This window comes from Neoarthrinium moseri (assembly GCF_022829205.1).
Source record: "Neoarthrinium moseri strain CBS 164.80 chromosome Unknown scaffold52_Wmoseri_CBS_16480, whole genome shotgun sequence".
In the NCBI taxonomy this organism is placed as follows: Eukaryota; Fungi; Ascomycota; class Sordariomycetes; order Amphisphaeriales; family Apiosporaceae; genus Neoarthrinium; species Neoarthrinium moseri.
In genome coordinates, this window is record NW_026055166.1 from 14,550 (window position 1) to 42,335 (window position 27,786).

Genomic DNA, 27,786 nt, shown 5'->3' on the forward strand with positions numbered 1-27,786 from the left:
CAGAGCACATCTAGCAACCTGCTATACTAGCGCGTGTGAGTGGTGCAAATTAGCCAGACCTCTGCTAGACTCACGGCACAAATGGAAAGGTACAAACCGACACAGCTCAGCCTTGATGAAGATGGTTATTTTCACATATACATTGGTATTGTGCATAGAACTAAATCTAGCTAAAGTCATTACGTGCTACATCTCGATACACCTTCTCGTAGAGATACCTTGGTGGCAGACAGTCCTAGTCAACAGACACGAGGTTCGGAATTCCCTGATTTTCATCCGCAACTCACAAGCTCATTCCACTGCACCATAATCGCTAAGCACCATTAACCCCTCGTGACAAAAGTCTAATAGACTGTATGTAGTCCGAGGGTCATGTGTCCCGCGACGTCAGTCCCTGATACTTCTTTAACTCAGCCAATACGTCCTTTAGGCTTGGACGTCCATAGTGATTTCCTTCCCATGTCCCTTGCTGCTTGCGCTCTGCTCGCATGGCTAGGAACTCTCGGGCAGCCTCCAACTCCTTCTCCCAGAAGTTTTGTGCTGCCTCACGGACTTCTCTGGGCCCATAGGTCTGCGGATCAAGGCCTTTGATAACAAGACGGCTTCCAGATCTGGTAACTATGCTGCTGAGGGTATCTCGCCTCCCATGTGTGCAACGCTCGATCAAGCCTCGCATCTCAGGAGGGGTTCTAGAAAACTGCGGGAATTCCAGATGCGATTCCCAGGGATACGATTGCCATACAGCCGCTCGCTGGGGCCCACTTACTCCTTCAAATATGCACCACAAAACCCTGCCTAGCATGTAGACTTCCGCAGCTTCCTGTTCCTCACAACTGAGCGCCAGCCAGGGTACGTTGTATCCGTCGGGCGGGTTGGTGTATTCCATCTTCTCGAGTGCCTCAAAATTGGGCACGAACTGTTTCAGAATGTCGGTGTATCTCTCACGTATCTCTGGGTCGGCATCCTCTTCTGTTGCGACAAGGTAGATGTACTCGAGCGCGTTCACCTCCGGAGCTGCAAACTCGCACCAGACGCCTCTCTGCTCAAAGTCCACCATCACGATCTCCCATGATTCAGACAGTACAATGTTGTCGAGGCGTAGGTCAGGATAATATGTCCGAGAAGTAAAACGCAGGTGCTCCAGGGCCGCAGTCAATTGAATGGCCCACTTGAACTGCTGTGCTCGTTCAAGCTGATTATGAATACGTAGCAGTGGCAAAATGTCTCGTAAGCTACCGTTGGGGTGGAAAAACGTGGTGAAACCAGTGACGGCTCTCTTGCCCCCGAAACTGCACATTTTCGTCACGACATGAATCGGCCGGGCAATGACGTTGGGGTGGGAGCCCAGCGTGCAGAGCGTTTTCAGTTCATGATACAAGTACTTGGCTCCGCTTGTCAACGCTTTGAAGATGAAAAGATCTCCACGTATCCGTGCGAGACAGACGCTATCATGAAGAATCTTGATAACCTCGACCTCGTAAAAGTCGATAGCTTGAGGGAATGGGAAGTCAGCGCCCCAAAGCTGCGTCAATGCAGTCAAAGACAGTAGCTGACGTTCCAGATTGTGGTTCGTGAAGACCCTGATTGTGGATTTTTGCATGTCGAACGACAGGTTATCAATAACGAGACGTGATCCGAAAGGGATGGTCCTGTAGTATTTTTCAAATGCAGCGAGGTCCTCGAACTCCGCCTTGACCCAGTAGTGCAGAGCTCGAACGACGTATCTAGAAATACCTAGATGAGAGAGTCGAGCCGCGTCTTTGGTGTGAAAGGCCACATCCAGATCTAGTTGTTCGCGTAAAATGGCGGGTTGAGTCTCAGGGATGAATACATCGGCTCGCACCGGGGGCACAGCAGGGAAGAAGAGTGGCACGATATAGAACTGAGTGCCAAGGCCAGTACAACCGTCGACTCGAAACAAGGGATACCTGGGGAGCTCAAGACTATCAATCCTATTCTTTGGGTTCAGCAAAGACTCGTCCCACGATGTGGTCGAAGATGGTGTCGAAGGCGGCTCCTGCGGATCGAAATCGTCGGTTGACGAGCATGCGGCCGTCGGATGAATGACATGTTGTATTGCCCTCCCCGACAGCTCCATAGCCAGCCCTGAGCGGCACGGCTTGGTAGCCCGATGTCTGGGCGAACTTATATCGACCGGGAGATGGTCGTAGTGACGGTGATGTTCCTAGCGAGGAGGCACTTGTTGCTCACGTCGTCGCGGGGCGAGCCGTTACCTCCACTGCGATCCACCAGCCGGACCAACTACCTCCGCAGGGAATCAGCTTCGACAGGCCTCTTTCTAGGGCTCACAGGCGGGGGAAATTGTTCACGGAATTTGCTTGTCGCAAGTGCAGCTTCAAACAAGCAAGTATTCGGCAGGCTGGTATGCAGCTAACGAAGAATACATAGTACTGGCTCGCCCAGCTTGCTTCTAGTCTGAGCTGTCGGAGTTGCCTGCTGAGATGCCCGCGAGTCTGTTGCGCCTGCTGTGACCTGATGCCCAGGTGGCTGAAGAGGCGGTCGCGTCTCGGTGCTACTGTCCATATTGTATTGTACAGTCCAAATGTGGCCATTTGCCTGCACGATTGCGGCCGACTGCATTGCAGTAACGTCCCGAGCTAGGGCCTAGACATGGCTGATTGGCTCAGGCACCTAGGGTATGTGAAGTATTCAAGCACAACTCGCCCGCTCCAAATTGCACAGCTGTGCTTCGACTCAAGCATCAGGTTTCGATCCAAATGGGCCAAGACTGCACCACGGGCCGTTTGGGACACGAATGCAAGCAGCGCTTTTGACTGGTTTGCTCTTGGCAGGCGGGATCTTGCACAACTCTCCCCGCCAAGACACGCAAACCTCGGACGACGTCAATCAATCCGATGACCACAAGCAAAGGAAGCTTCAGGTGCTAGTGTCGACTGCAGTGCTTCACGACCAGTGACAATGCTGATAGAGTCGCCTCAGAGGCTGTCTCAGCCAACGGTGCCTAGCCGTCGTGGAGTGTCAGTGAACTCGTTCGAAAGCCGCCAGACGGGAAGAGGAGTGGTCAGTCGATAACTAATGGTGAGTTGCCTAGTCATAGCAACGCGAAGCCGCATCATGTAGAGTTGTGAGCTGCGGTTGTGCGTTTTGTTCAACGATCAATAAGCTGTCGTGGTTGACGGGGAGGCTCCTCCGGCAATCATTGCAGCAGCTAATGTGAGTGATCTTCCTCTGGGCGTATGGTGAAGTTTGTCTTGTATCCTGTACATGATGCCATACCGCCTTGCACGTTTCCGACCGGTGAAGAGCTCAGAGTCGGTACAATGACTGGTGTGCATGAAATGTAACGGTAGCGGAGGATATGGGGGCGCAGAACCCAGGGGATCAAACAGAGTCCTCACTACATACCTTTGGCAAGGCAAACTCACGGAATACAGTGGCTTGATCCTATAGCGACAAGACCAGGGCCCGATAATCGAAAGTTCGAGGCGAAAATCGCAAGAGGGGAACCTTGTATACGCTCGCAGGCTGCCAATCTATTCAGTTCTAGGTTCACAAGAGGAGGAAGAGAGAGGAATTGCAGGGACGAGCAACTTCGAAAGGAGTGGCTCGCTCGTGTGTCGTCTTGTTCATATCCAATTAGTTAGCCGCATCATACGCCGTAATCAAATCATCATGATTACTGCAGATATCTTCATGCATACGCGGCAGGGGTCATGAAGGGCATCCATCAAGCCACTCGGGTCGTGCCGAAACAATATATGACTCGTCATTCTCTGGAAAAGATAATAGCCCTGATCTAGGGCTCTGCATTCCATAGACCGAGGGTTGTTGTGCGCATATCCGCCCATGCGCATCCTTGAACTTCTGCACAAAGTCTTAGGGGACAACAAGTGGACACTGCATGATGCATGAGGCAAGGACGAACCGGGGAAATGCCCAGCTGGCTGGAGTGGACGTGGGGGATGCTCAGGGATTACAAAATTGACGTCGAAATGCTCTGATCTACGTATAGCGTGGCAAGCATGTATACGGCAGGCCCGGTACGAGGTGTTTGTGCATGCACGCATGCAGCCACGCTGTAGAATTTCCTCCGCCCCCGGGGAGGAGGGGGTTCTCGAACAGTAAAAATAGCGTGTACGAGCGATAGTGGCTGGTCAGGATTTCGCGAACGCAGAAAAGCATTTGGGAATGGGTATGAGATCTGGATAGCAAGTGCACTCCGGAATGTCAGTAATTAGCCGACTCCAGCAAAGAATGGGCATGTCGGGATATGTTCATTCGATGCCACCGGACATTGGACGAAAAACGTACCATCCAGTCACATCCCTTGCACAGCGAGCTTCTCAGGTCGATCGGAGTGACAGTCGGCACCTGCAGGATCGAAATACGCAGCCAAACGAATTTCTGCAGATGGACGTGTAATTGTGCAGTTGTGACTAGTAGCCTCATATGAGGCGTATGTGTAATGCCGCTCCGCCATGTCCGCTCTCGTTGAGTCTGCAGCCCAGAACCCGTCTCCCCGAGGTATAAGTGCAGATCGAGTGCATGACAAGGTTTCTCCTAAATGCTCTTGTTCCCATCAAATGGGCCGACAGATCGAGGTGCGTACGACGAGTCGCAGTATTTAGCGTCTTCACACCGGCTGCAGCTTGAACTCAAACGCCGTCTCGTGCCTAGGTCACCATAGATCGGGCATATCAGAATGTCAGTTACAGGTCTACTTGGGCAGCGTCGTGGCACATCGGGGTTGGCCTGCATGTGGAAAGGCGGTCACCTCTGAGATGCTGGATGATATTAGAACACCCTGGCCACAAGCGACAAGTATGCAGGGCTGGGTTCTGTGTATTCTCCAGACTATATCTGGCCCCTTATTCATAGTATTGTATGCGACGTGGCCGCCATCGCTCCATCAACGCGATCTGCAGACCAGCGCATGGCCAAGGCGTGGTTTTTGAAGCAGGCTATCTTGGTTACAGACGGCACCCTAGGCAGTGCAGCCCGAGGGCCGAGCCATGCGGATCAGTCACTCGCAAGGCCTAGATTCGTTTTGAGTCGATTGAAGCCGCCGAGAGGAGGACTGTGATCACACAAGGTGCTAATGGCATCACCTTGCCAACTTACAGGCCCTGCGCTCAAGTAGTGGGGACGTTTTGCAAGGACATACATATATCCATGTGTAAGTGGGCCCTGAATGCGGGAGCTAAATGCTAACGGGCAGGCCAGGATTAGCAACTTTGACACGCACGGAGACTAGCAAAACTCAGTTAGCTAGGCGCGGAAATTGTTCGACTCCGTGTTTTCCAGAAGGTCTAGACAGTTTGTCGAAATTCTCCTTGCCTATGTCCATAAATCTCCCTGCAGCCGGGAGAACATGCCGGGTCGAAGTTGGCTATCCCTACCCCATACAGTGACAGACGCGAGCTGTGTAACTGGAATAGTAGACCCCCCCGGACTCGGCCACGTTAGTATAGAGCCGACGCAGACCTTGGGAGCCAATATACTACAGTATGGGGTCACTCTGAAATAGCCTAGCCCTAGCCGGCGGGCTGACGGCGATCCTCGTGATTGCGCACCCCTGGGTCCACCCAATGGTGGTCTCGAGAGTCGAGACGCATGAGCGTCGTGCAGAGTACCATAGTAGGCAGTCGTGCAGATAACCCTGTCGCCATGTTGTTTGCCAGCCAAATGTGCGTAACTCGCTTAGATGTTGATAGGCCGGCTTCACTTCCGTCGGATCCGATTTACGAATTGACCCCTGGGATATTCAAACGTTGTGTGCCCAAACGAGAATTTGCTGCTGGCTGCGCGCCTTGGCCGCTGACCCTCACGTCGTAAGTTCACAAGACGATTCTATTTTGCAGACGTGAATGTCACGCCGAAGGCCGCGACTTTGATTTCGAGCTTGGGAAGCATTCTTGAAATCCTTAGTATGGTTTAGTGTTGAACTCGCTCATGACTGGTCCGGGTAGCAACTGGCGTGAGACAACTGCAGCTGTATTGCTTACCTTGCGTCCACCCATTCCTATACTGCACGCAATCGCCGAGCTATCCAATATTATCCCCGGTCGGGGAGTCGGCGGTGCGCGAACTAGGGCGAGGCTTCAGGCTCGTGTCTTTGCTCCTCCAGCGAGATGCCAACTCGCAGATCGACCCTCACATAATCGCATGCTTACATACATACGGGTGAGATGAGCATGTCAGGCATGTGCACGCAAATGACAGGCTTGGACCTCGGGCGTGCTTCAGGTTGGCGCGCTCGGTAATCCATAGGGCACTTCCACGGCCCCCCAGCGATGTCACGACGTCGTCGATCCCAGGGGTTCTGCGCCTTGACAAAGTGCCTGGGTCCTTGAGTCGGCAAGTCAGTTTCCTGCGAAGGCATGAATAAACTCCACCAACATGAGGGGCGCCCAGTTGCCCGACAGGAACTGACAAGGCCTATCGTCAGTGCGCAGCGACAGACGACTGTCTGCAGACTTGACCAGACACACGGACCAAGTATCATAAGATCGTAGATGAGTCCCTCGGGCCTCGAGCGGTCAGTCTGAAGTCAGCTCAGATCATGATGGAGTGAAGTGTGTCAGACGGCGCCATCTTCTTCAAGCTAGCCTTGGTTTCACAAGCCCCCAACGTGGTGCAGTGGGTGCAGTGCTGCGCGAAGAAAGCAAAAATGGATGTACGTGTGTGTTGGGCCGTCAGACGGGTAGCTGCGAAGATGCTGCCCCGCATGCCTGGATCCATCGCGGCGGAAACGAGAGAGCGCTGCTCGCCGCTCGGGAACCCCAGAGAAGCACGGGACGGTACGTATGGATCTCTCGGCCCCATTCTCGCAGGCGGTCAGTTGACGGCCCAGGGGCTTCGTGATTTGCCCGAGGGTGCCAGGTCCTTTGCGTGGGTGCGACTCTGACAGGGCCCTCTCGAGGTGGCGCACCCAGTCGCTGCTGTTGTGTGGTTGACACGGTCTTAGCGAGTTACAGGGCCGGTTGGCAATATTACCGTAACGCTGGCTAGCGATTTAACAGATGAATTATACATGTAGGCGTGCGGTCGTCCAAGCTACCCGGACGGCGTCCAAGATATCCTTCGTCTCTCTTTATTCATCAAGGTGGTGCAACTCGCCAGCGTCGCACAAGGCGGAGCTGGTCTATCCCCTACTCTAACCGGTGAGCTCCCGGTTCGACGGGCCTCCCAGGAAATTTCTCACCGAAAGCCTCGACATCCCTCTTCCCTTACCAATCACATCAACTTTGCAGCGACAGGAGCAGCACGAAGGTCGTTTCTTTTGATCTCCCCTCTTGGCTTCCCGCTTTCTTGCTAGCCCTCTCCCCTCGCCGTTCAGCCCCGGTCCCGCGGCGACCTCGCTGCTGGTGCCGCTGGTGCTGCTACTACCGCTGCTGCTCCTCCACTTCTATCTTGACTCCCTCAGGCCGTCGCTCCTAGCAGAGCAGTGCGCGCGTTCGCTCATCCCCGCAGAGCCCGCAAGGGGGCCTCACTTGTGAGACGTTGACTTGGGGGAGCCTCCAGCCAGACCGAGTCTGTCTCTGACCCCACCCCCTCCCGGAGCGAGGCGGGTGAGGCGCAAGTGTGTTTTTATCTATTGCTTGTTTATGTATTGTGCACATTGAGGCGAACGCCCGAGTACATGTCTGTCCAACACACCCTTAGATTGTGCAAATACAATGGTAAGATCTTCTTCGTCATGTCCCTGCCGGGCCTGTCCTTGGGGCGGCTTATTGCATATCCGATGTCAATGTACGCTCATTGATTTGCGTCTAGAATAGTCATAATAATCCCAAGAAGCGCCGGCTCTCCGGCCACGAGGATGCCCCTGTGGTAGTCACCCAGGATCCTTCATCTACTGCATCTGCCGCGTACTCGCCTCCGGTATACTTCACCGAGCGTGAGTTACAAATACTCCGCGATGCCGCCTCAATTCTTGACTGCTCCGTGTCTCAGCTTCTCGACCTAGATAAGTACCATCGTCAGTCTATAGCCCACCCAACCACCAAGAGGCTTCGCCTCAACACCGATATACCACCTATGTCTGTCCAGGAGAACTCATCGACAGGCCCACCTCGCCGTCACAGCCAGGAATGTCTCTCAAGAGGCGACACTGATGGTGCCAGCTTCTCTCTTGGCATTAGAGGCTCCAGGCTTGCATCCCATTTTGCCAGCGTCTCCTTCTGTCTACCATGCACCAGTTGTGAACCTCAAGGCGAGTTCCAATTTCTTGTGTGTTCGACCAGTCGCTGACTTGACACCAGCTTATACCGGAATTCCGTCTACGTCTTATGACCATGAACCCAAGCATCATGTAGGAGAGCGTGCGTCTGTATCTTCGCCCCAACCATGGACTCTTCCACCGGCACAGGTCGCTACTTTTGCCTACGATGGATCTCCGCATTCTCAGCTATTGCCTGAATATCCTGTGCTGCAGCCCACACAAGCACAGCCAAGCACTAGAAGAGAAGAGATGACATATCAAATGGCTTCACCTGTTCAAAAGCACGCTGGCCGCCCTGACCGTCAAGGAGAGCAGCGAGCAAATGATCATGTGATGGCCACACATGATATGAATTATCGCCAGCGAACTTACATGAATCACGGGGATTCTGTGTCTCAATATGGTCAAGGCACACGTTTCTTGCCATTGGAGGAAGACGGATCCCATGCAGTACAACAGTCTCATGGTAATCTAGACATTGTCTCAAACAACCAGCGCCCTCCCCCAGCTAAGAGGGGACCTTTCAAGAACAACTCAGATCGAGAAAGAACGGCCGAGACACGCAGAATCGGCTCGTGCATCCGTTGCAGAATGCAGAGAATTCGTGTAAGTTTTGGATACGCCCCTACAGAGCTGACAGACTCGATTCTGGTTTTTTCTATTCTCATTATTGCTTTTTTATTGAATTTTTCCCCCCCTCTTCTTCTTCCATGGCAGTTGCTCACACTGAAAACTTGATAGTGTGAGATAAACCCAGATGACAAGGCGGGCACATGCCTAACTTGCACCAAGGTTTCAAATGCAAAGGTTTGGCGGTTGCCTTGTCTCCGTTACAAAATCACGGACGTGAGATTATTCAAACCAGGTCAGGTCAAGGGACATGAATGGACTCGAAGGTGGACGGAGGGGATCGCAGATGATATCTCCCAATGGGCATCGTCCGAGACGAGAATGGTGTGTGTGACGGAAGGTTACACGCAACGGCCAGTCCGACTGCGAGTTCGTAAATTCATCCCGCAAGAGGGAGATGCGCTGGAGCGAAGCTGGGTGCACAATGGGGTCAGGAGAAGTGTCGAAGTTCCCCCATACGCAATTGTAAATCTCGACGAGGCCAAGTCGACGTATACGGACCATATCGGCGCAGGGCTGAAAGAGTGTTGTCGGCGGGTCGTAACGACCAAGGACAAGCTCATCGGAGGAACTTATGGATTGGCCTTGAGCGTCATGATGGACGAATCGACCGACCCTAAGGCGGCCGACCTCTTGAGGAAGGCGTTTCGGTTGTGGATGGCGATTCGCATGACCACCAAGTCGACGTTCATCGTTGGCGATGAGCGTCTCGATATGGCTCCAGACATCATGGACGAGACAAGTCCACTACAGGGACACATCCCGCTGCCACCAGTTATGGGGGCACAAATCGAGCTTGTTCTCATACATCAGCTGCAGTCGAAATGGAGGAGAGAAATGCTCGACGGGTTACAGGTCATGACGCAATCAAATAACCACTCGACGTGGCTGACGATTTACCTCGTTACATTTATACTGCTGCATAACGTATCGCTTCTATGCCAGCACGACGCGGGATATGCTCGAAAGCACGGCATCAAGGTTGGTCACAATACCCCTCCTCCTTTTTATATTCGAGCCACCTGCATGCGGCATCGGAGGAACTTGCAGCCCACGATGGCACGCTACTCCTTACATCGTACTGGCTAACTCAAGCTGTAGGCTCGTTTCGCACGAGAGGATATGGTCAGGGAGTATCAACTTGGTAAGTGCAATAAACCGGGTCGCCCGGATGGATTAAGCCAGCCAGCCAGCCAGCGTGCCCCCATCATTGCTAAACTCCGTCGTCTCCGCCTGCAGGTGCCAATATTCTGCTTGCATATTTCCACTACTGCAACAAAGGTGACTAGCCCCGCCATCGAGTGCAAGGCGATCGGACCTAACTAACCGTGAACAGGCATATATCCTTTCTCTGTGGAGTGCAAGGATCAAGATCTCAGCACGCTAGCGAAACTGGATGCGACCAAGATCAAATTTGTCCAGCGGACAAGGGCAATTGTGGAAGAACAACGTGAGCACTAATCACCTTACCTATCACTGAGGATGTTGAGGTGCTGTATCGTGCCTCGTCACCTGTGTGGGGGGAAGATTATGGGCAAGGCTGGTCGCTGACCCGCATTCGTAACAGGCAAACATTGGCAGAAGACTCGCCAGAGCAATGATTATGAGCATGACTTGTACTTCATCAGCCAGCTTTACGAAGAAAACTGGGCACCCCAACCGCCGATGGTCTGAAGGGAACCAAAGCGAGTTATTACAGCGTAGGATGATGAACGATCGGGACTCGGCCAGGGCAGGAAATACATAAAAGAAGAATGGACGTGTGGCTGCAGCCTGCAGGAAGCAGTCGCACACAGACACTGTACATCATCAATGTACATCAGAGCATGAAAGGGCATGGACGGGGCATGATGATGGGCTTAATGTGCCCACTAAGGGAGGTAGGTAGTGGCAACTGCAATCCTGCCGGAATGAACTGTCCGATCACCCAGGATATCTAATCCGCCTATGGCAAATAAGACCAATGTCAATCTCACATCCCAGGGCGCCCCCATTATCTGTCAAAGTTCGTACTCGCGCGTCCCGATACTTCTCGGTTTGCAACCACCAATGCAGTAGTTTTGGTCTTTTTCGGACAGGGAAGCTCCTTGCCGTCTCGCCATTCTGGCTTTCACAGACTTTCACGCCGTGTAACGGTGTCATCCCATCAACGCGGGCCGGGCCTTTTTGGGGACCCCGAACTTTCTTCAGGCTTACACAACAGCTAGGGTGACTAGCTGACATTGGTCGGGACGGAGGCGGGGTAGTGGCTCTCATGCCAGAAGACCTACACCAGACTTTGCTGCCTCCACGAGAAAGCGGAAATTCGGGACCGCCACGTTGATTGTCTTCAATAAACCAGCGGCTAGTCGGATACATACCTGCGGAGTCTTGCGCAGTGTTTCGTACCACCACCAGCAGATTCAATCTGACAAGCCCGCAGCTGCGTTTACGTCGGTCGCCATTGTACATACATGACTCTGGCTCGGCTTGGTCCAGCCATCGTTCACACGGATGCCGGGGCCCTTTCTGAACTGATATGGCATAATGGGGAGGGCAGGATCCGTACAGGTGCAAGCTTCTGTAACTGTGCGTTAGGTACGAAGTATGTACCGTTGATTTGGTTGCCTTGACGGAGGTACAAGAACTGTAACTGCAGTAAATATCCACCGAGAAGTTGGCGCCCTGTTAATTGGGGGGCGCTGGGGACCAGTTAGGGCCGGGACCGGGACTACCTGGCTGCCTTTGCCTGGGTACCTACTGGACCTACCTTACACAGCAGCACCGAACACCCTAGCCTGCCTGCTATGGTACATGCCTAGTATCAATCCTAGCAGCCATGCGCATTGTCGTTGCGAATACATCCAAACCTCATGGCATACTCCGTACAGTGACATCCAATGCCTACCTGCCTACTCACACCTCTGCCATGTAACAGGTCCATCGGCTTGACTAGCAGACGCTTACCCCACCATGGACGGACAACCTTTCTAAGTTATCCATTCCTCCTGCAGGCCGGTGAGGAGCTTCGCTGGACAGCACTTCACCCAGGATGTGCCGATCCCACTCTGCCAGGATACACTGCACTGAGTGACAGCGAGCCCGCCAGCCCTTCTTTTTTATTTTTATTTCGTTGATTTTTTTCTGTCTGTCTTGAATTTTGCCTTGGAGTTGGACCGCTGTTAGTTCCCCGTTCTTGTGAGGCTCCTGTCCGTCGGCCAATGACCTGGCCCAAGCCATTTCTTCATCAACCCCCCGCTGCGGCTGTTCAGCCAGGATGATATGCTGTCAATTCTATGGAACTTGCCGGGCTTGTCGATGGGCCCATATCGATCACTTTATGACCATCTCCTCTCAGCTGCGCTTTTAGGTAGGACAGCAGGACCTATGCACGACATTGTACCACGACGGTCTCGGGTGGCCTCACGGGACCTTGCGGAAGGCGTGTCTTCTCGCTCTGTGCGAATCTGCGTTTCGCCAACCGCCATTGCGCTCTCGAGTTTCACCAATTACAACAGCAGCGGTAGTGGCAGCAACAACGACGACAAGATCACCAGCAGCAGGAGCAGGGCATCGCTTCATTTGAAAACGCGCCCTCCTCGTCTTTTGAGATAATGCTCATGCACGTATCCCACCGCTATCCGTCACTGCCCCAATTCTCCCAGCTGTACCACAAGATACACAATCTCGAGACCAAGGGTGGCTGCACCGTACAGTAATAGCCTTCTCGCCCTTATTCGTGCCTTCTTGATCTATGGCCGCTGCTCTGAATTGCAAAGTAGGCATCCTCGCAAGGTCTACTTTGCTTCTTCTTATTTATGAGACTTGCATCTCCTCTTGCTAGTACCATTGCTGAAATATTGCTTTGTCTCCAACGTCTGGCGCACCATCTCAAGACGTGTAAATACTGAGCAATTCAAGTTGACATCCGCTCCGCTACACCTATCCTCAAGTAGAGACTTGAGCATCTGCTTGGCTGGACATCCTGTGCCCGCCAACCTGATTCCACCCCCCATCGATATATACCTTTGACAAGTAGGGACCAGCATGTATCCCCACTAGAACCACCCGGACCTATGCGACTAACGAGCTAGACAGGATCTTGCGATGGCCTATGCAGGTGTTGGGTCCGTTCTTGCTCCTCCAAACGTCAGGAGTTTGCGAGAAACACCACCACATACAGGCCACCACATCGACGAGCCGCTCGGTCTGCCCCTCAAGTTCCCGGCAGTTCTAAGTCAGGAACTCGCGTGGACTGGTCCACAGTTCCAAGATGAAGCTCAGTACATCTACTCGCTACTAGATACCGAGATCGCTGAGGTAGATGCTGCCTTGGCTAGGTTCAAGGGTATGTCACTCAGGTTCCAATGACTCGCCGTGCATGCTTACAAATTTTGCAGCCCTCGGATTAGACGGAGATCTAATCAACATCGACAACTTCCCTTTACCAACATTGGGGCCCAAGCTGGTGGACCTCGGTGCCGTTCTATACAATGGCCGTGGTTTCTTCGTCCTGCGAGGGATCCAGCCCCAGAATTACTCTGTGGAGGATCTCACTATGGTTTGGTTAGGGATCCAGGCATACATCGCCGATCAACGTGGCCGCCAGGATCACAAAGGCAACATGTTGGGCAAGTACCCTAAGACTTTTGCAGCATTATAATGTTGTCTAACACAATGACCAGTCCACATCGTGGCCGACAACACGTCTGATGAGAAAATCGGTCACCATCGCCACTCAACAAGTGCTATCGTGGGTGATCAAGCCATTCGGACCCTTGAGAACCATGCACTGACTTGGAATGCAGACCTTCCACACTGAAGAGGCCGGTGATATTACTGCATGGCTGACGAGGAGCACTGCAGCTTCCGGCGGCCAGTGCATCATCGCCTCTGCGTACAATGTTTACAATATCCTCGCCAGGCACCGGCCGGACATCATTCGCACCCTGGCGAAGGCCGATTGGCCTTTTGCTATGTAAGAGGCCTTCAGAAACCTTTGCCGTCAAGTGACACAGCTGACATTCCTCAAGCCCTCGGTTTCACTGTCGTCCCATCATTTTTTACGAAGATGGAAAACTGATCACGAATTTCACGCGGACCCCACTATTAGGCAATGCCACTCATCCACGGCCAGAGCACCTGCCCAAGACCAGCGAGAAGCAGCGAGAGGCGCTAGACATCATCGAGGCTATTGCCCAAGCTACTCAGTTGGAGATTAGAACCCAGCCAGGGGACATGCATTTCATCAACAACTTGGCCGTCCTGCACCGGCGCGAAGGATTTGTAGACGGGCAGTCAAAGCAAGCCAAGAGACATCTCGTGCGTATGCGGCTTCGAAGCTCCAATTTGGGATGGAATATCCCTCCTGAACTACAGAAGGAATGGGAGGACGCCTTCGAGGAGGACTTAGTCAAGACTTGGCACTTGGAGCCCATGCCTGGCGATGCATTTCCGCTCCGCAAGTACACAAACTGATCCCGGCCGCACAAGTACCCAATGCATGGCGTTAGGACTGTTTCTTTTTCCTTTCTCCATGACCACTCATCGGACGTTGGAGGAACCAAAAGGCGGCGTTCAGGACTCTATCCTGCATCACTCGGAGCTTGGGCAAACAAAAGTGGTTGAACGTTATTCTGGGCCGGATGGTGTGTGCATTGCTGCGGACTACCAAGGACGGTGAAGAGTTTTATTCCGGTCTTGTTTTCTTTCCTTCTTCTTCTTCTTCTTCTTCTTCTCCTCTCCTCACTATTTCCTAGGTAGTCTTTTCTTACATCAAACTTTCCTCTGCAATATCCGCGCTGGCGTGTCATTATTCGAATGCAAGAAGAAAGTATCGGAAGGACTTGGACCAATCAGTGTGCTGTTGAGTGTGTCCCCAACGATCTGACTATGCAAGGCAAAAATTTGCCTATTTGCCTCGTACGACCTAGAATCTTGACAGCGAATGGCGTACTTCCGTGGGGTAGTATCCAGGGCATAGTTCTCCTATAGTAGAGCCATGCAGATGTGAAGCATGCCGACGCCGCTCAGCCTGCAGATCCTCAAATCGACCGGGAGCAATCGGAGTCAAGTGCTTCGAGGCGCGCTGCGTGGCTGCAAGACTACGCCAAAGGCCTATCCCGCCCCGCCCCCGGGCCATTCGCTACGAATGTTGTCGACGAAACCACGAACTGGTGTCGTGGGGAGGGAGGCCGCTAGGCCATGCAGAAGGCCGCCTCTTTGAGACCTCTGCAGCCGGTGACCAGGATCCGGCTTCGACAAGCACTCCAGATCTGTGGATCGCGGCGCGGGTCTCCACTAAGCGAATTGGGTGAGTGCTATCGTGGCAGCAAGGAACCAGGGGTGAGATGGTGGTTTGGTTTGGTGGAGATTCTCGCATGAGATCCCGACACACAGCTCACAACGAAACTACTGACTAGGCCCCTCGGCACGGTGGATGGCTTACTATGGAGGCTTGGCTACCATCGCGTAGCTCATGGTGCGGTTGCTTTTGTCCTCCACGAATGCGATTGTTGACGGCGCTGCAACCAGCCGCTGCTTCTGACAATTGCGATGATTACGCGACGCTCCGTCGACGTGGGAAGCATAATCCCTTCTACTGCTATGATGTGTTGCTGTCAGTCTCCGTGGGTCCGACCACTGCAAAGGCATGCAGAGTCCCTGCTTCGTCTGCAGGTCTACCTTTTGGTTTTCTTCGCCCTTTCTTTTTCTCTTCGCTTTTTTACTTCTTCCCTGCGAGTAGTTCTGACAGATGGGGTAAGCATAGCGTTGGGGAAAATATGTGGGAGTACGTATTGGCTATCAGAATGAGCAAACAGGATCCGCAATCTCCATACCCCTACCTTTCCGCTACTAGTGCACTCAGGACAGTAGTCTCCAATACATATCCCCCGCGCAGGTTTCGTTATATGTCAGAAGGTATATGTAAAAAGTTACACGGACCACTACCACTCACATCATCTAACTACCATCGGCAGATTAGCAAAATACAGAGCAAGAAGAAGAAGAAGTGCTATAGATCAAAGCTTGCTGCTAGGTTTCGACGCTCGCTATTCACTCCACATCTGGTTAGAGTATGGTCGAGTTGCGGTGAAGTATTATAAACTCACTAGTACTCTCACGGACCCGGTAGGAGTGCTGCATGTGGATATGCGGAATTCAGTCTATACTCAGAGTCCACAGCATCTCGTCCACGTGCTTCTTAGGTGCGGTACACCCTGCTCCCGCTGTTCACCCACCCTGGTCTCCGCTACATTGCCATGCGGTAGATAAAGGTCGGGGGCACGGAAGCCCAAATCCTGGGCATGAGCAAATCACATACCGTTCGGGGAGTAACGAGCATGCCTATATTGCTTTCCGACGGCCACTGCAGCCGCTCATCCTCTCACCGGTTCTGGGAATTTGCATGTCGAACTCCTTCGACGCGGCTGTACCCATGGCAAGTGCAATTCAGAACCCGATCTGCTGCCCGCCGTGGCGGCAACGCCCATCGCGACCATGCATGCGAACGGGAAGGATTGCAGCGTCTCGCCAAGCGGTGGGAGGACGTACGTATTACGTGCGTGCCATGCTGGGAGCCGCGAGATCCACTCGCGCAGATCTCCTGCGAGTGGCCCCAGCCACGGTGGTTTCCTGGTTCTCGGGTCCATCTTACCTCCCGGGGTTTTATTTTTTCTTCAGCGGGCGATCGGTTCTGTGTGCAACCATGCAGCTAGCTGTGGCAGCTATGCATGAGGAAATGACGGCGGGTTCTGAAACGCGGGCGCCATCATGTATAAGCCGCCGCCTCGTTCTCACGGACGAGGTGGCACAGTGAGTAGCCGGGCTCGCGCCATCGAAATGAGAATAGCAGTACGTAGTGAAGACTTGTATGCAGTGCCAAGATGAAAACTAAGCAACAACATATACCTCGTATTCGCTCCTTTGGTGTAAGCAGTTCATTCTACTAGTACATGATACCTTCCGCGGAAGTATAGCCCAAGGACATACTTACTACCCACAGGCTCGCGACATCAGTTGTGCTCTGAGACGGTACTTTCCACGAGCAGAACAATTCGGGTCAGACTATGTTCCTGACAGTGGCTCCCTAGTCTCTGAATATTCATGTCGGATGTCCGATATGAGAAGTATGCGCTTGGAGACGGTGTGATCTGAGTGACAGGACCAACGCACCTGTGGAAGACTCTCTACGTACGCTCACCTTTTGGACTTGACCTACGAAGAGTTCCGATGATCTTACTCGCATACCAAGGGCAACTGCAGTCATCAAAGCTTCCAGCTTGTACAAAGTCTTATGCTTTCGTAAACTATATCTTGGACTGCTGGAAACGAGATTCCAACGAACCTCATATATCAGAGTTACTCTCGAGTATTCCTTTGCTGGACAATTGCGCTGCACGAAATGGCAGAGAACATGAGTTTAGATGAATCAGGATAACGAAGAAACTACGTAAACGTAAGTACCATCACTTATTCAAGACTTTAGGCAGGCATCGTTGATAGACACGATGCCCACGGTCTCGTAGAAGTGAAGACCCCCAGCTACGTAAAACCTTTCCTCTCGAACATGCCTTCCGCGACTTAGTTCCAGACGAAGTCTCAGTAGACCGGTTGCCATGGCCCATAGTTATGTCGTTCTGTTCACATGGAGGAGGGTTATGTGCCGGTCAAAGATAGCCGCCCCGACTGACTCCCATGAATTGATGTCGACTGTTGACCCGCCATCTAGAATCCCTCATATCCCATACGGAATATCCTATTGATTTAATGTAGTCAGTCCGTTCTCCCAAACCGTTGAATCAACGTCAAAATCTTATGCAGCGCTCATACGGATGGACTAAAACGTTGAGGGTCAGGCATTTATGCATCGCGTGGCAGACTTCGTCCCCTCAATCGCTGTGCGTCTTCACCAGTAAGATGCTGTCCGGTTCAGAGAACAATTATTAGGTCAAAAAGGGACTACATGATGGAACTGGTGGTCCATTGACTGGTCGCACTCCGGCGTACCACACAACGATTCAAAGACGCAGGTGGGATGGATGAACAGGTTTGGACGATGACCAAATGCTATTGTCGTGAAGTCTCGAGACCTCGCTTGCTGCAGATCAGTTCATATGGCCTTATTCAAATTGGGTGCGGTGATTATGTTCTAAAGATAGCAGAGGCCTGAAATAACAAGGTCAGGAATGGCCTACAGTCTCAACTTCAGTCTCTGCGGCTTTCTGGGAGTAATTTCTGCGGTCGGCTATTTGATGTCGCGGAAAAAAACGACGAATTCAGAGTCGACGGCAGACTTCCTCACTTTTAATGTGCTCTTTAATCTCTACCTCCCTCGTAACAAACTAGACGATAGGCATAATGGTCCATCTTTCTGTTCACAGGGACCGCGAAGCGCCTTTTCCTCGCTGCTCGTACAAGCTGGCAATGCTTTTGGCGCCAAACCAACACAATCATGGGCGTAAGGTCAAAGAGTCCACAAATAGCTCATGAGCCAGTATCAGCAAAGTTGGGGTCCAGTGGTCAATGAGCCGCCATCGCACAAACATGAAGCACGTCGCAAAAGCACATGGTCCTCTAACAGTGCCAAGAGAATTGCGCTGTGGTGGAGATCAACTCGCGGAGGCCGGCAAGTTTTGATTGAGGAAGGCCATGGTGGGTAGACCAGCAACAGCCGGGCAAGCAGACCCAGTTCGCTATTGTTTGAGTAGAGCTGTTTGGCGCTTGGTATGACGATCCTGCGAATATCGCCCCTTGCTGAACCCTAGGACGCACTTGGAGCCATCCGACCAATGAACCTGGTCCTGAAAACACAAGAGATCGACGAGATCATTTCTTGGAGAAAGCTTGCCTGGTGATTAAGCAATGACAAGCATGCTTGATCCAACGATGGAAACATTGGATGGAGATCGCCAGACTCCCCCCAATGGAGAATAAAGGGGTGTGATTCGTCGCGACTAGGGGAATCGTACGGGGCGAAGTGATACGTGATAGTGAGGCTCAGAGCACATCAAACCATTCCCTTGTCAACCGTACGTGAGCTACAGCCGTTTGTGGGCCCGTGTGCCAGTCAAATAAGCTTCTAGTAGCTTAGTATGGTGGGTCCCCGCTGTAATCACTGGGGTCTGAGGCAGGAGCCTCACAACCCGAGACGTGAACGATGCGGCTCCTGAAGAGCCGCATCGTTCTGCTTTGCGCCTCTTTGCCGCCCTTGCCTGAAGCTAACCTGGTCACCACGAGCGTTCTATTGAACGGCCACGATGATCGGATGTGCCGAGCCCTATTGGGTGTCGTCCCAAACTCTGGCAGACAGACGCTAGTGGAGTTCAAGAACATCGTGACCAGGACCCTTGCAACCTGCTATGGTCATGTAGGGGCCACTTGATACGTGATTCAGACGAAGAGAATCATTCCACCAATCTCTTGCCTACTCACTTCGTCAATGGCAGTCGACCATATGCTTGCATGAGAGCGAGTTCCTGTATCAAGCTTTACTTAGCGCCATTGACCGCAAGGCCTGGTCGCCCCTGACATGTCTCCATGATGTCTTGGGCGACAGGTATAAGATCTTCCGCAAATCTCTTGGTGTTGTTTGATCCGATCTCCATCTCTGCCTACTTTCTAGCATCTACGGTTCCGTCTGTTTCCTCTTGATCTACAGCTGTGCTGTCTTATCCCATTCGCTGCTGGCCACCTTCGTTTCGTTACACTCTCTAAGCATATTACCGTAACTTATACCCTCATCACCAAAGACACACAAGATGTATTTCACCAAGATCGCTGTTGTTCTTTCTCTGGCTGCTTCGGCTCTTGCCGCGCCCACCGCCTCTCCTATGCAAAAGCGCGCCTTGACTCAGAAGAAATACGCCGATTTCCAGATCTCTGACGGCATTGCCGGCAACGCTCTAGCTGAGGCGCAGGCCGCATTCCCGGTTAGTTTCACGGGGTATAAATATCGTTTGGAAATATCTAACGCTCCCAGTAGATTGATACAAGTGATCTCGCCGGCGTGTCCGCGAGTGACCTGGCGATTATCCAGGCTGCCAGGGAGACAGCTGAAGCTGCGGAGACCGACGCCTTCAATACTGAGATCAAGGCCGCCAGTGGCGATGCTGCTACAGCACTTCAGAATGGAAAGATCAAGAACAAGGTCCTGAAGCTTTTCCTGGAGACGACAGCTCTCCAGATCCAGCAGGCTCAGGGAGCCGACAACCAGGACAAGATTGACCAGGAGCAGACCAAGCTGAACAACAACATCGCCACGGACAAGAAGGCAGCTGGCCAGACCAGCCAGGGCGTTACCTTCACTGGAGATGTGAAGCCCGACAACTAAGTGGAAGCGGGAGGTCAGCAACGAGGAGCTTATTGGGATTTGAATGTCGGTCGTGTTGTCAAAGGAGTGCTGTGGTCGCTGTAGCGATACTTGCGTGGCCGTATACCACTAGTGATATCCATATGTTAATATTATTGTTGACGCCCAGCAACGTCGTCAACCCTTTGAACTGTTCGTCGTCTTCAGCCCTAATCCGTACCCACTGGTTCCCGTCGATGCACATTCAGGCTGCCACAACTTTGTTTCTCCGTTTCACTTTTCGAAGACATCCCGTAGACTGTGCGCCTACGATCGTTGCAGCACGACCTTGGACTGAACCCTGATTTTCTTAAACCCTTCGCAACCACGGCCGGTTTGAAATTTCATCTTCATGTCTGCTGCTTCCACCAGAAGCCGACTCGTCACTCCCCCCCTCAACTTCTGCGGCAGCTCTGTCAACAACGCCCCTCGATTTGAGCTTTGAAAAGCATTCCATCGGCCCTGATCCGAGGACACTTTGAGCTCTGATCGCACTCCAGCTGGCTTCGATTAAGGCGACCTGAACTTGATCTTCAACCATACGAGGCTGGCTAGAGCACTGAATTTCGCCCTTGACGAACGCCCTCAAGCGCTACCAGAGGGATTCCACCTCCTCGGAAGCTCCTCGCACACTCTCAGGTAAGCCCGGGCAAACGTCCACGATGTCGTTGACCCTACGTTCTTCCATGAGGCCACTGTCTGACGAACGGACCTCCAAGCTTCTTGCGCAACGATTGAGTGCTAGTGCGCAATCTTCAGCACCACGTTCACCACGTGCTTCGGTGATCTTGGTCTTCACCACCAGCGGTCGAGTGTCTCCAGTACCGACACGACCGAATTGTGAGTCGAATTTTTCTGCACGTTTTTACACCTCCTGCCTATCCGCTTTCGAGGTCTCCTGTCGTTGGTATCGAGCAATCGAAACTAGTGGACAAAACCTCTCTGGGCAGTGATCGAGCTGACCGTGAGATGACAACAGACAAGCAGCGCAGCGGCTCTGCAAGTCCGACGTAATTCTGGACGAGAAGAATATCTGCTTGAGATTGTTCGTCCATTGAGTTGGTAAGTTAAGAATTTTGTGGACTCCCCGAACCTCATCATCCCAAGTCCGCCCCGGCGAATAATTCCTTACCCCACGGCATTCCTCCATCCCGGGGGTTTCATCGATGCTTCAATGATGATAAGTGATGACAAGGCTGACCTCTCACTTGTCAGAAGCAAGGATGGATCACGCCAAAGCCATGGCTTTAACCAACTGCTATCACTCGTCATGCCACGGGGCCGGTGATCCCATGCCGGCTAATGATGGAGGTCCCAAGAACGAACTGTCCCATGATGGAGCTCGAAACGGTGCTTCATGGTCGAGCGAGGACACCAAGATCGGAAAGTCATCTAAGGATGGCCTTGACCACCTATCCGCAGTCGGCACGGCTGACCATCAGGCGGATGCTGCCGGAACTACCTCGCAGGAAGTCAACGTTCGTGGTGCTGAGCTCGATGCTAGCCACTTCCATCACGACATGAATGGTGCTTCTGACGGCCCTTTCCGTGGTAACCCAGGTGAAAGCTGGGAGATCATGGATCCCAAATCCCTCAACTGCGACCACGTGCAGACCATTGCCAACCAGCATGGAGTCTTGGATTTCGCGATGGATGTAAATGGCTCCGGTTCTCCAGTTCAAGGTGGGCCAAATAGGGTCATGACAAAACCAACCCCTCCGGAGGTATGCGGTCGTGTCGACTAGGCGTCGCACACGTCCACGCAGACTGGGGACCATGGCATGCAGCGTGAGTACAAACGGAGCAACACCATCGCAGGCGCGAATGACATTGAACTTGACGAGCTTGATCCGGACTATCTGTCCCGTTTGATCCCCTTCGGAGACAGTATGTTCATCGGCGAACCTGGTCCGGACGTCGGCCCCGGCACCGGGTACCGCAATTACGGCCAAAGTGACCCTTTTGCCACCCACGGTGACTCTGTTCCCCCTGCTCGTCGACAGGAGGCGCCCCGATTCATCCGCAAGCCTCTGTCACAGACAGAGCTGCGAAGACCGAAGCCGGCCCGGCTCAGAACCCAGCGCTTGGCCAACCCACGATCACCATCGATACGCCATCTTATGTCTCTTAAAGATCTCGATGAGCGTCCCATTATGGTGACCACGGCTATGGAACACGTCATATACGATGGACCATGCAGCCACTGCCACAAGAACCGATGTCTGTACGACGACGCCGAGGGTGAGCCTTTGTGGCGCCTTCGCATGACCCGGGATACCAGCATCATAAAGACCGAGGGCTTCTGTGATCACTGCGTTCGCAACCACTGCCCCTGTGTCTATGATGCCAGATGGGGTACGCACCATGCCCAGTCCATACTGGCCAAGTGGCACGAGAAGCACGGGGTTCGCATCGCCAGTGACTCCGGCACCATCATTCATTACGACACCAACACTCCAGTGGTGACTGCGCTGCCAGCTGCTCACTTCGCGCAGCATGAAACGGAGACAGGTCGTCGTTTCATCAAGCGCGGATTCGGCGACACGTATGTCACCCGCCTCACTCATCACGAGCGGGACCTCGAAGCAGGGCAGCCTGACGACGACTACGACGACGACGACGATCACAGCGTCGAGGCCTTCCGTATGCCCAGTCATGGTACCGGGGCCGAGCACCGCCGCGGTCACGTTCGCCTTTCAGGGAAGCAGGACGGCCGGTGTGGGTGTCGCTGCTGGGTCTTGGCCGGCATTGTCTTTCTGCTGGCTGCTGGTGTTGTCGTCATTTCGCTCTTCGCTGCTGGAGTCAGGTTCTGAGCATGTCAGCCCGCGGATTTTTGCTCACCGGGGCGAGCGATTTGTTGCACCGGCAGAGTCGTGTGATCTTGCGCGCGCGAACGCCTTACGATACTCAATGGCGTTGATTCGGTTCACCTTTTCGTCTGCTTGAGATGTGTCGGGTAAGCTTCTGTGGTCTGCGTTGGTTCCTGCTTTGTTTCGTTCGTTTGGAGGCTGAAGGAAACGGTGAACGGGAGAAGAAAGAAGAAAATGTCCGCTTGATTTTCCACTGTGAAGGACCGGCTTCTGGAAGATTGTGGGGTTCGTCGTCGCATGCGCTGTTACACGCACATCGTGAATGGATATCGGTCGTTCGCGCTGTATGTTACCCTGTTTCGTGAGTGTGATGGTCTTGAAAGACCCATCTCTTTTGTTCATTCCCTTCTGGATGGTCTGAATGTTTTGCGGAAAGGATTCTCAAGGACGATACTAGAGCCGTATATACGCATCATTGCCAGGAAATGATCGTTCGGTCGGATTTGATGGCTTGCAGTGGCGTAGGCCCCTTGGACATCAGTTGCAATCAGCAAAACTCAAGTATCGAGGATGCTGTTTCGGGCATCTTTTCTTTGACTTGGCTGTAGGACCGGGCCATTCTTGAACTATCACAAAGAACCAGGAGCTCAACAGCGGTATTGTCGCCTGTCCTTGTGACAGAACAGCACTTCTCAGTGTGCATCGGAACGTCGAGTTGTTCAGCTTCAGCTTCATTAGCTAATGCTCTTGAAGCGATATTCATCGAGGCTCGCGGTGATTTTTGGAGCCTGTTCATAGACAGAGCAATATATGCGAACAAATTTAATGGCTGAACAACCAGGGAGGGCCTCAAGGTCGTCGCCCCGGCGATGCTGACGCTACGGATGCAGTTTCATGCCTTGATCCCGAAGACTGGCCGTCTCAGGCACTCAAAGGCGTGGGCTTGACTTGGCTCACTTCCATCGTAGACCTTCCTCTCGACGATCAGCACATTCTCCTCCTAAAAGGCATCGTCCACTGCGATGCAGTCAGCTTCCTAGAGCAGTCACAATATGTTCTATGAAAGCCGCACTACAGTCTCGAAAAACAGTTGGTGAACCTGGTGATGTCCTCTGCAGATGTAAATCATAATAATCGTTGAGTATCAAGACTTTCACAGCTTTTCCTGATGGTGAAGGATTTCGTATCTGACTTATTGTCGATGATTGGCGCGTGAGTTACATGACAAAGTCACTAAAAGGTCTCCTACACATAGGTTATACTATGAATTTACTCCCCATTTTGGTGATTCTGCATTAACTCATCTAAGTTTGATCTATGAGTTACGTGTTGAATTGCACAAAATGTCAAAGCGAGGTTTGCATTGTGGTCTTGATCCCTGTAATATCTAAGGCAGACTGTTCTCTACGCCCGTTAACGCTGCGGAATGCATTCGACCTGGAAAACCTCGCGATATGGGGCATGATCTGTACCGCCTTGTGCTCATTTTTCAGCTTTCTATCTTTCATTTTATGAGGCAGGTTCTGGTAATCTTTTCAATGACCGTTGACTATGCATTATGATGACCGAACAGTTCATGGAACTGGACAGCAAACTTTCAATCTGCATACACCTTTGATTGCTGGTATGCCGGAAACGCTGGTTTTCCACATTGGGAGCATATTCCTGAAAACTTGGGCAATGTCATGCGGGTTTGGTTGCCGATATGTCTGTTTTGTATGATTGCAACCAAGCGTGTTACAGAAGGAGCCATATGTCCTCAAAGCGGTCTGACGGGTATGTTGTCAAGAGATGTCGTCGTCTACAAGTACTATGGAACAGCTGTCTGGCAGTGACAGGATGAGGTTCTGTCCGAGTATTATGTGTCTCAGACTTGCGGTCACTTTTCAAGACATTTGATCTTATCACGGTGGATAAGCTCACCGCATTTACCGCATTTGAGCCATCAACATTCATGTGTCTCAGTTGGTAGGGAGCAACGGACAATGATTTTTTCTTGAGATGACAGGCCAATCAGCTGGGGCATGTTTGGAAGTGAACCGACAAAGGATTGCGTGGTACAGACATCACCTCACGGTTGGTCAAATACACACGAACTCAAGGTTGTCGGTGAGGTAGGCATAGTCCAGGTAAAGACAATGGTCCACGGAAAGAAAGGCCACTGGAAGAACGTGAACATATTGTGCAGAAGGGGGATTATTCTGCGACAGTTCCGAATTTGTGCAAGTCTGGTTCAGTCCATGTAAAGAATGTCGCACAAAACAGGTCACCCAGCTGGATATAACCATGCACTACGTACGTCTTGCTTTCACAGCCGAAGAGCAAACATACAAGTTCAAATTTTAGTTCTTGATGAACAGGTTGCATCAACTGTAATGAAACTGTAATGATGTTCTCCTGTTTTGGCCCGCCGCCCAAATCGAGAAATCTTAGGTCTGGAGCCAAATCATCCAATACCAGGGCCACCAAGTCCCGAAAGTCAGTCTACAACATGGGAAAGCACCCCGAAGTGTACGCCTACTTGATGCGAGATGGCTCCTGGAAGCCATCTGCTGCAGCTGACTACTGGCGCATACGTAGGCACATATTGGCTTGGGACGAGTGGACTGCATACCAGGAGATCCTTGACAGCACTTGCCAGCAGACCAAGAAGGTGGATGAGAAGGTTACCAAGCTGCAAGACTCCGTGGGTGACCTCAAAGATGCGCAATCCGACCACGCCAAGAAGCAGGACGAGTGCCTCGCAGAGGTACAGAAAGTCTACGAATACGTCCAAGCCGAGGCAAAGAAGAGAAATGACGAGAAGCAAGCCAAGTGGCTCAAGCGGCAGCTAGCAGAGTCGTACGAGGCAGGGAAAAGTTCCGAGCAGGAAAAGGCAGCCTTGTCACAGAAGAAGCAGAAGGATGAGGATCATGCAAGTGAGCTTCGCCAACTACGAGCTGAGTGGGAGGCCGAAAGGCAGGAGAAGCTGAAGAAGAAGACATTCGAATCGCAGCAGAAAGCCGAGAAGGAGGCAGTGGAACAAGCAGTACGCAACCACCGTCGGCTTGAAGAAGATGACCAGGAAAGATTCGACAAGCGCCAGAAGGCCGAGGAAGAGAGAATCCGGCGGCTTGCAGAGAGCCTCTGGCAAGAGCGCCATGGTTCGGATCGCGAGCCAGCCTTTGACCGTGAGCGTAGACCTTATTGGTACAGGCACGCACCTCACCGTCGAGCACCTGCATTCCGCTATGCTGAGCACGCAGATACGGAGAGCATGTCGCCGTGGATGGAGGAGACGATCGAGGAAGAGTTCCCAATGTACCACCCGACTAGCCGGAGAGAACGACGCCGCACGATGTTACGCGGCTCTGGGCCACGACCAGATTACCCCTGGAACTATTGATGAGCCGTGACAAGGACCACCAGCCTCGACAGCGTTAGCAAGTCATCGTTCTGTCGAGAGCCAATTTCCTAAACAAAGTCGGATGGCCTGCGCCAAGTGAGCAAGCTCAGGCTGCCCTAGCATCCCCTAGCAAATACCTCGGACGGCAAATACTCTACCATTGGCATCCGTCTATCTATGGTTCTTTGTAGGGGAGCATTGGACGCAATTGCGGTTCCAGAAATGGACATCACTCCCCGCCGAGTTCTGTGGTTTGGGTGGGGATCGACATCGGCAGGCTGCAACGGTTCGAGGCCATGTACGTATCGTCATTTGCTCTGGTCTCTGCTTGCCCCAGATATTCAAATCTCAATGCGGCTGTCTAGCAGCCTGGAAGTCTTCCGAAGCTTTGATCTGATTGCGTCGTCCTCATTTCCCTTGAAGGAAAGAGTGGAGGCTTCAGGGACCAGGCTCTGGGTGACGGTGGATTACATGTTTAATTAGGAAGGCATTGTGTCTTAAGCGTGATAGATAACGTCCACCTTTATACATGCGCATTTAACATACTGCAGATACTGTTTTCAACGGTAGTGAGTGCATGAGCATTGGAATAGGATGGAATGCTGCCTCTACATATATGGGGGTGGGCATTTCCAGGTGACGCGTATTGGCCAAGGCAAGCCAGCAGGCCTGCGAGGCGCTTTCTGCGCCCGGCGGTGGGCCAAGCCGATAGCCTTCTTCGTTCCACTCACAGCATGAAAGGCCTCTCAGAGGCAGATGTTATCACGCGCTCATTCGCCTCGCATTCTGCTTAGCCTTCAGCCGGGGGGAGCAATACCTTACAGCATATCGAGAGAGGGAGAGGGAGTTGTGGGCAGCGCAAATCAAATGACGTGACTAGAAGCAGTCTCCCACTTCGAGAGGAGCGTGACTTTCCAGCGTTGATGCTGGGACCTGAGGGCCCGGTTTTTAGACTAGCCAACAACCTTCGCTAGACGTGGTACTACTCGATGGCCATTGCAACGCTCTCTGCCTCTGATAGGATTTCGTCCTCGACAACGCACCCAGCATTCGTTCATCCGACAGTGTCCAACGCCGAGAGGCATGAGAGCTGAGAGAAGACTCATCAATACGTGTAACCAGCAATTTGGCTGAAGGCATCGGTCGAAGCTTGGCACACGGGAAGGCTAAAGCAGTCGGGATTATCGTCTAGGCAGCCCATTGGTCAGGGTGACGGGCCTTCGCGGGATCGTGAGGAGTCCCGGCTCTTACTCTCTCGAGCTTGCGCATTTCGACGTTAGCACGCGATAGGATGGACAGGGGGAGATGAGAGACGCAGAGTCGGCCTAATTGCGCGATAACTTCTTGCGCGGCTGGTCCTCTACTGCGCAAGCCCAACTTGGCCGGACTGCAAGCACTATGGTACCGTCTCCTTGGCTGGCGTTGC

At 52.6% G+C, this 27,786-nt stretch overlaps 6 protein-coding genes across 6 annotated transcripts; 5 read left to right on the forward strand and 1 right to left on the reverse strand.

Annotated features, from left to right (window-relative positions):
* Nucleotides 1–370: 370 nt before the first annotated feature.
* On the reverse strand, nt 371–2,098 carry JN550_010265 (uncharacterized protein; the record flags this gene model as incomplete). The annotated part of the gene is made up of 1 exon (XM_049308500.1): nt 371–2,098. The coding sequence occupies one exon, from the start codon at nt 2,096–2,098 to the stop codon at nt 371–373; it is 1,728 nt and encodes a 575-aa protein (XP_049167694.1).
* Nucleotides 2,099–7,661: 5,563 nt separating this feature from the next.
* On the forward strand, nt 7,662–10,510 carry JN550_010266 (uncharacterized protein; the record flags this gene model as incomplete). Its single annotated transcript, XM_049308501.1, has 7 exons — nt 7,662–7,664; nt 7,759–8,185; nt 8,247–8,812; nt 8,948–9,817; nt 9,938–9,980; nt 10,173–10,286; nt 10,404–10,510. 7 exons carry the CDS (start codon nt 7,662–7,664, stop codon nt 10,508–10,510), a joined length of 2,130 nt encoding a protein of 709 aa, XP_049167695.1.
* Nucleotides 10,511–12,922: 2,412 nt separating this feature from the next.
* Nucleotides 12,923–14,293, forward strand: JN550_010267 (uncharacterized protein; the record flags this gene model as incomplete). The annotated part of the gene is made up of 5 exons (XM_049308503.1): nt 12,923–13,163; nt 13,216–13,413; nt 13,501–13,568; nt 13,624–13,793; nt 13,849–14,293. 5 exons carry the CDS (start codon nt 12,923–12,925, stop codon nt 14,291–14,293), a joined length of 1,122 nt encoding a protein of 373 aa, XP_049167696.1.
* Nucleotides 14,294–19,575: 5,282 nt separating this feature from the next.
* On the forward strand, nt 19,576–20,147 carry JN550_010268 (uncharacterized protein; the record flags this gene model as incomplete). Its single annotated transcript, XM_049308504.1, has 2 exons — nt 19,576–19,746; nt 19,800–20,147. The coding sequence occupies 2 exons, from the start codon at nt 19,576–19,578 to the stop codon at nt 20,145–20,147; spliced, it is 519 nt and encodes a 172-aa protein (XP_049167697.1).
* A 1,241-nt stretch (nt 20,148–21,388) lies between these two features.
* Nucleotides 21,389–22,978, forward strand: JN550_010269 (uncharacterized protein; the record flags this gene model as incomplete). The annotated part of the gene is made up of 2 exons (XM_049308505.1): nt 21,389–21,889; nt 21,953–22,978. The coding sequence occupies 2 exons, from the start codon at nt 21,389–21,391 to the stop codon at nt 22,976–22,978; spliced, it is 1,527 nt and encodes a 508-aa protein (XP_049167698.1).
* A 2,488-nt stretch (nt 22,979–25,466) lies between these two features.
* JN550_010270 (uncharacterized protein) lies at nt 25,467–26,360 on the forward strand (the record flags this gene model as incomplete). Its single annotated transcript, XM_049308506.1, has 1 exon — nt 25,467–26,360. One exon carries the CDS (start codon nt 25,467–25,469, stop codon nt 26,358–26,360), a length of 894 nt encoding a protein of 297 aa, XP_049167699.1.
* Nucleotides 26,361–27,786: the final 1,426 nt, after the last annotated feature.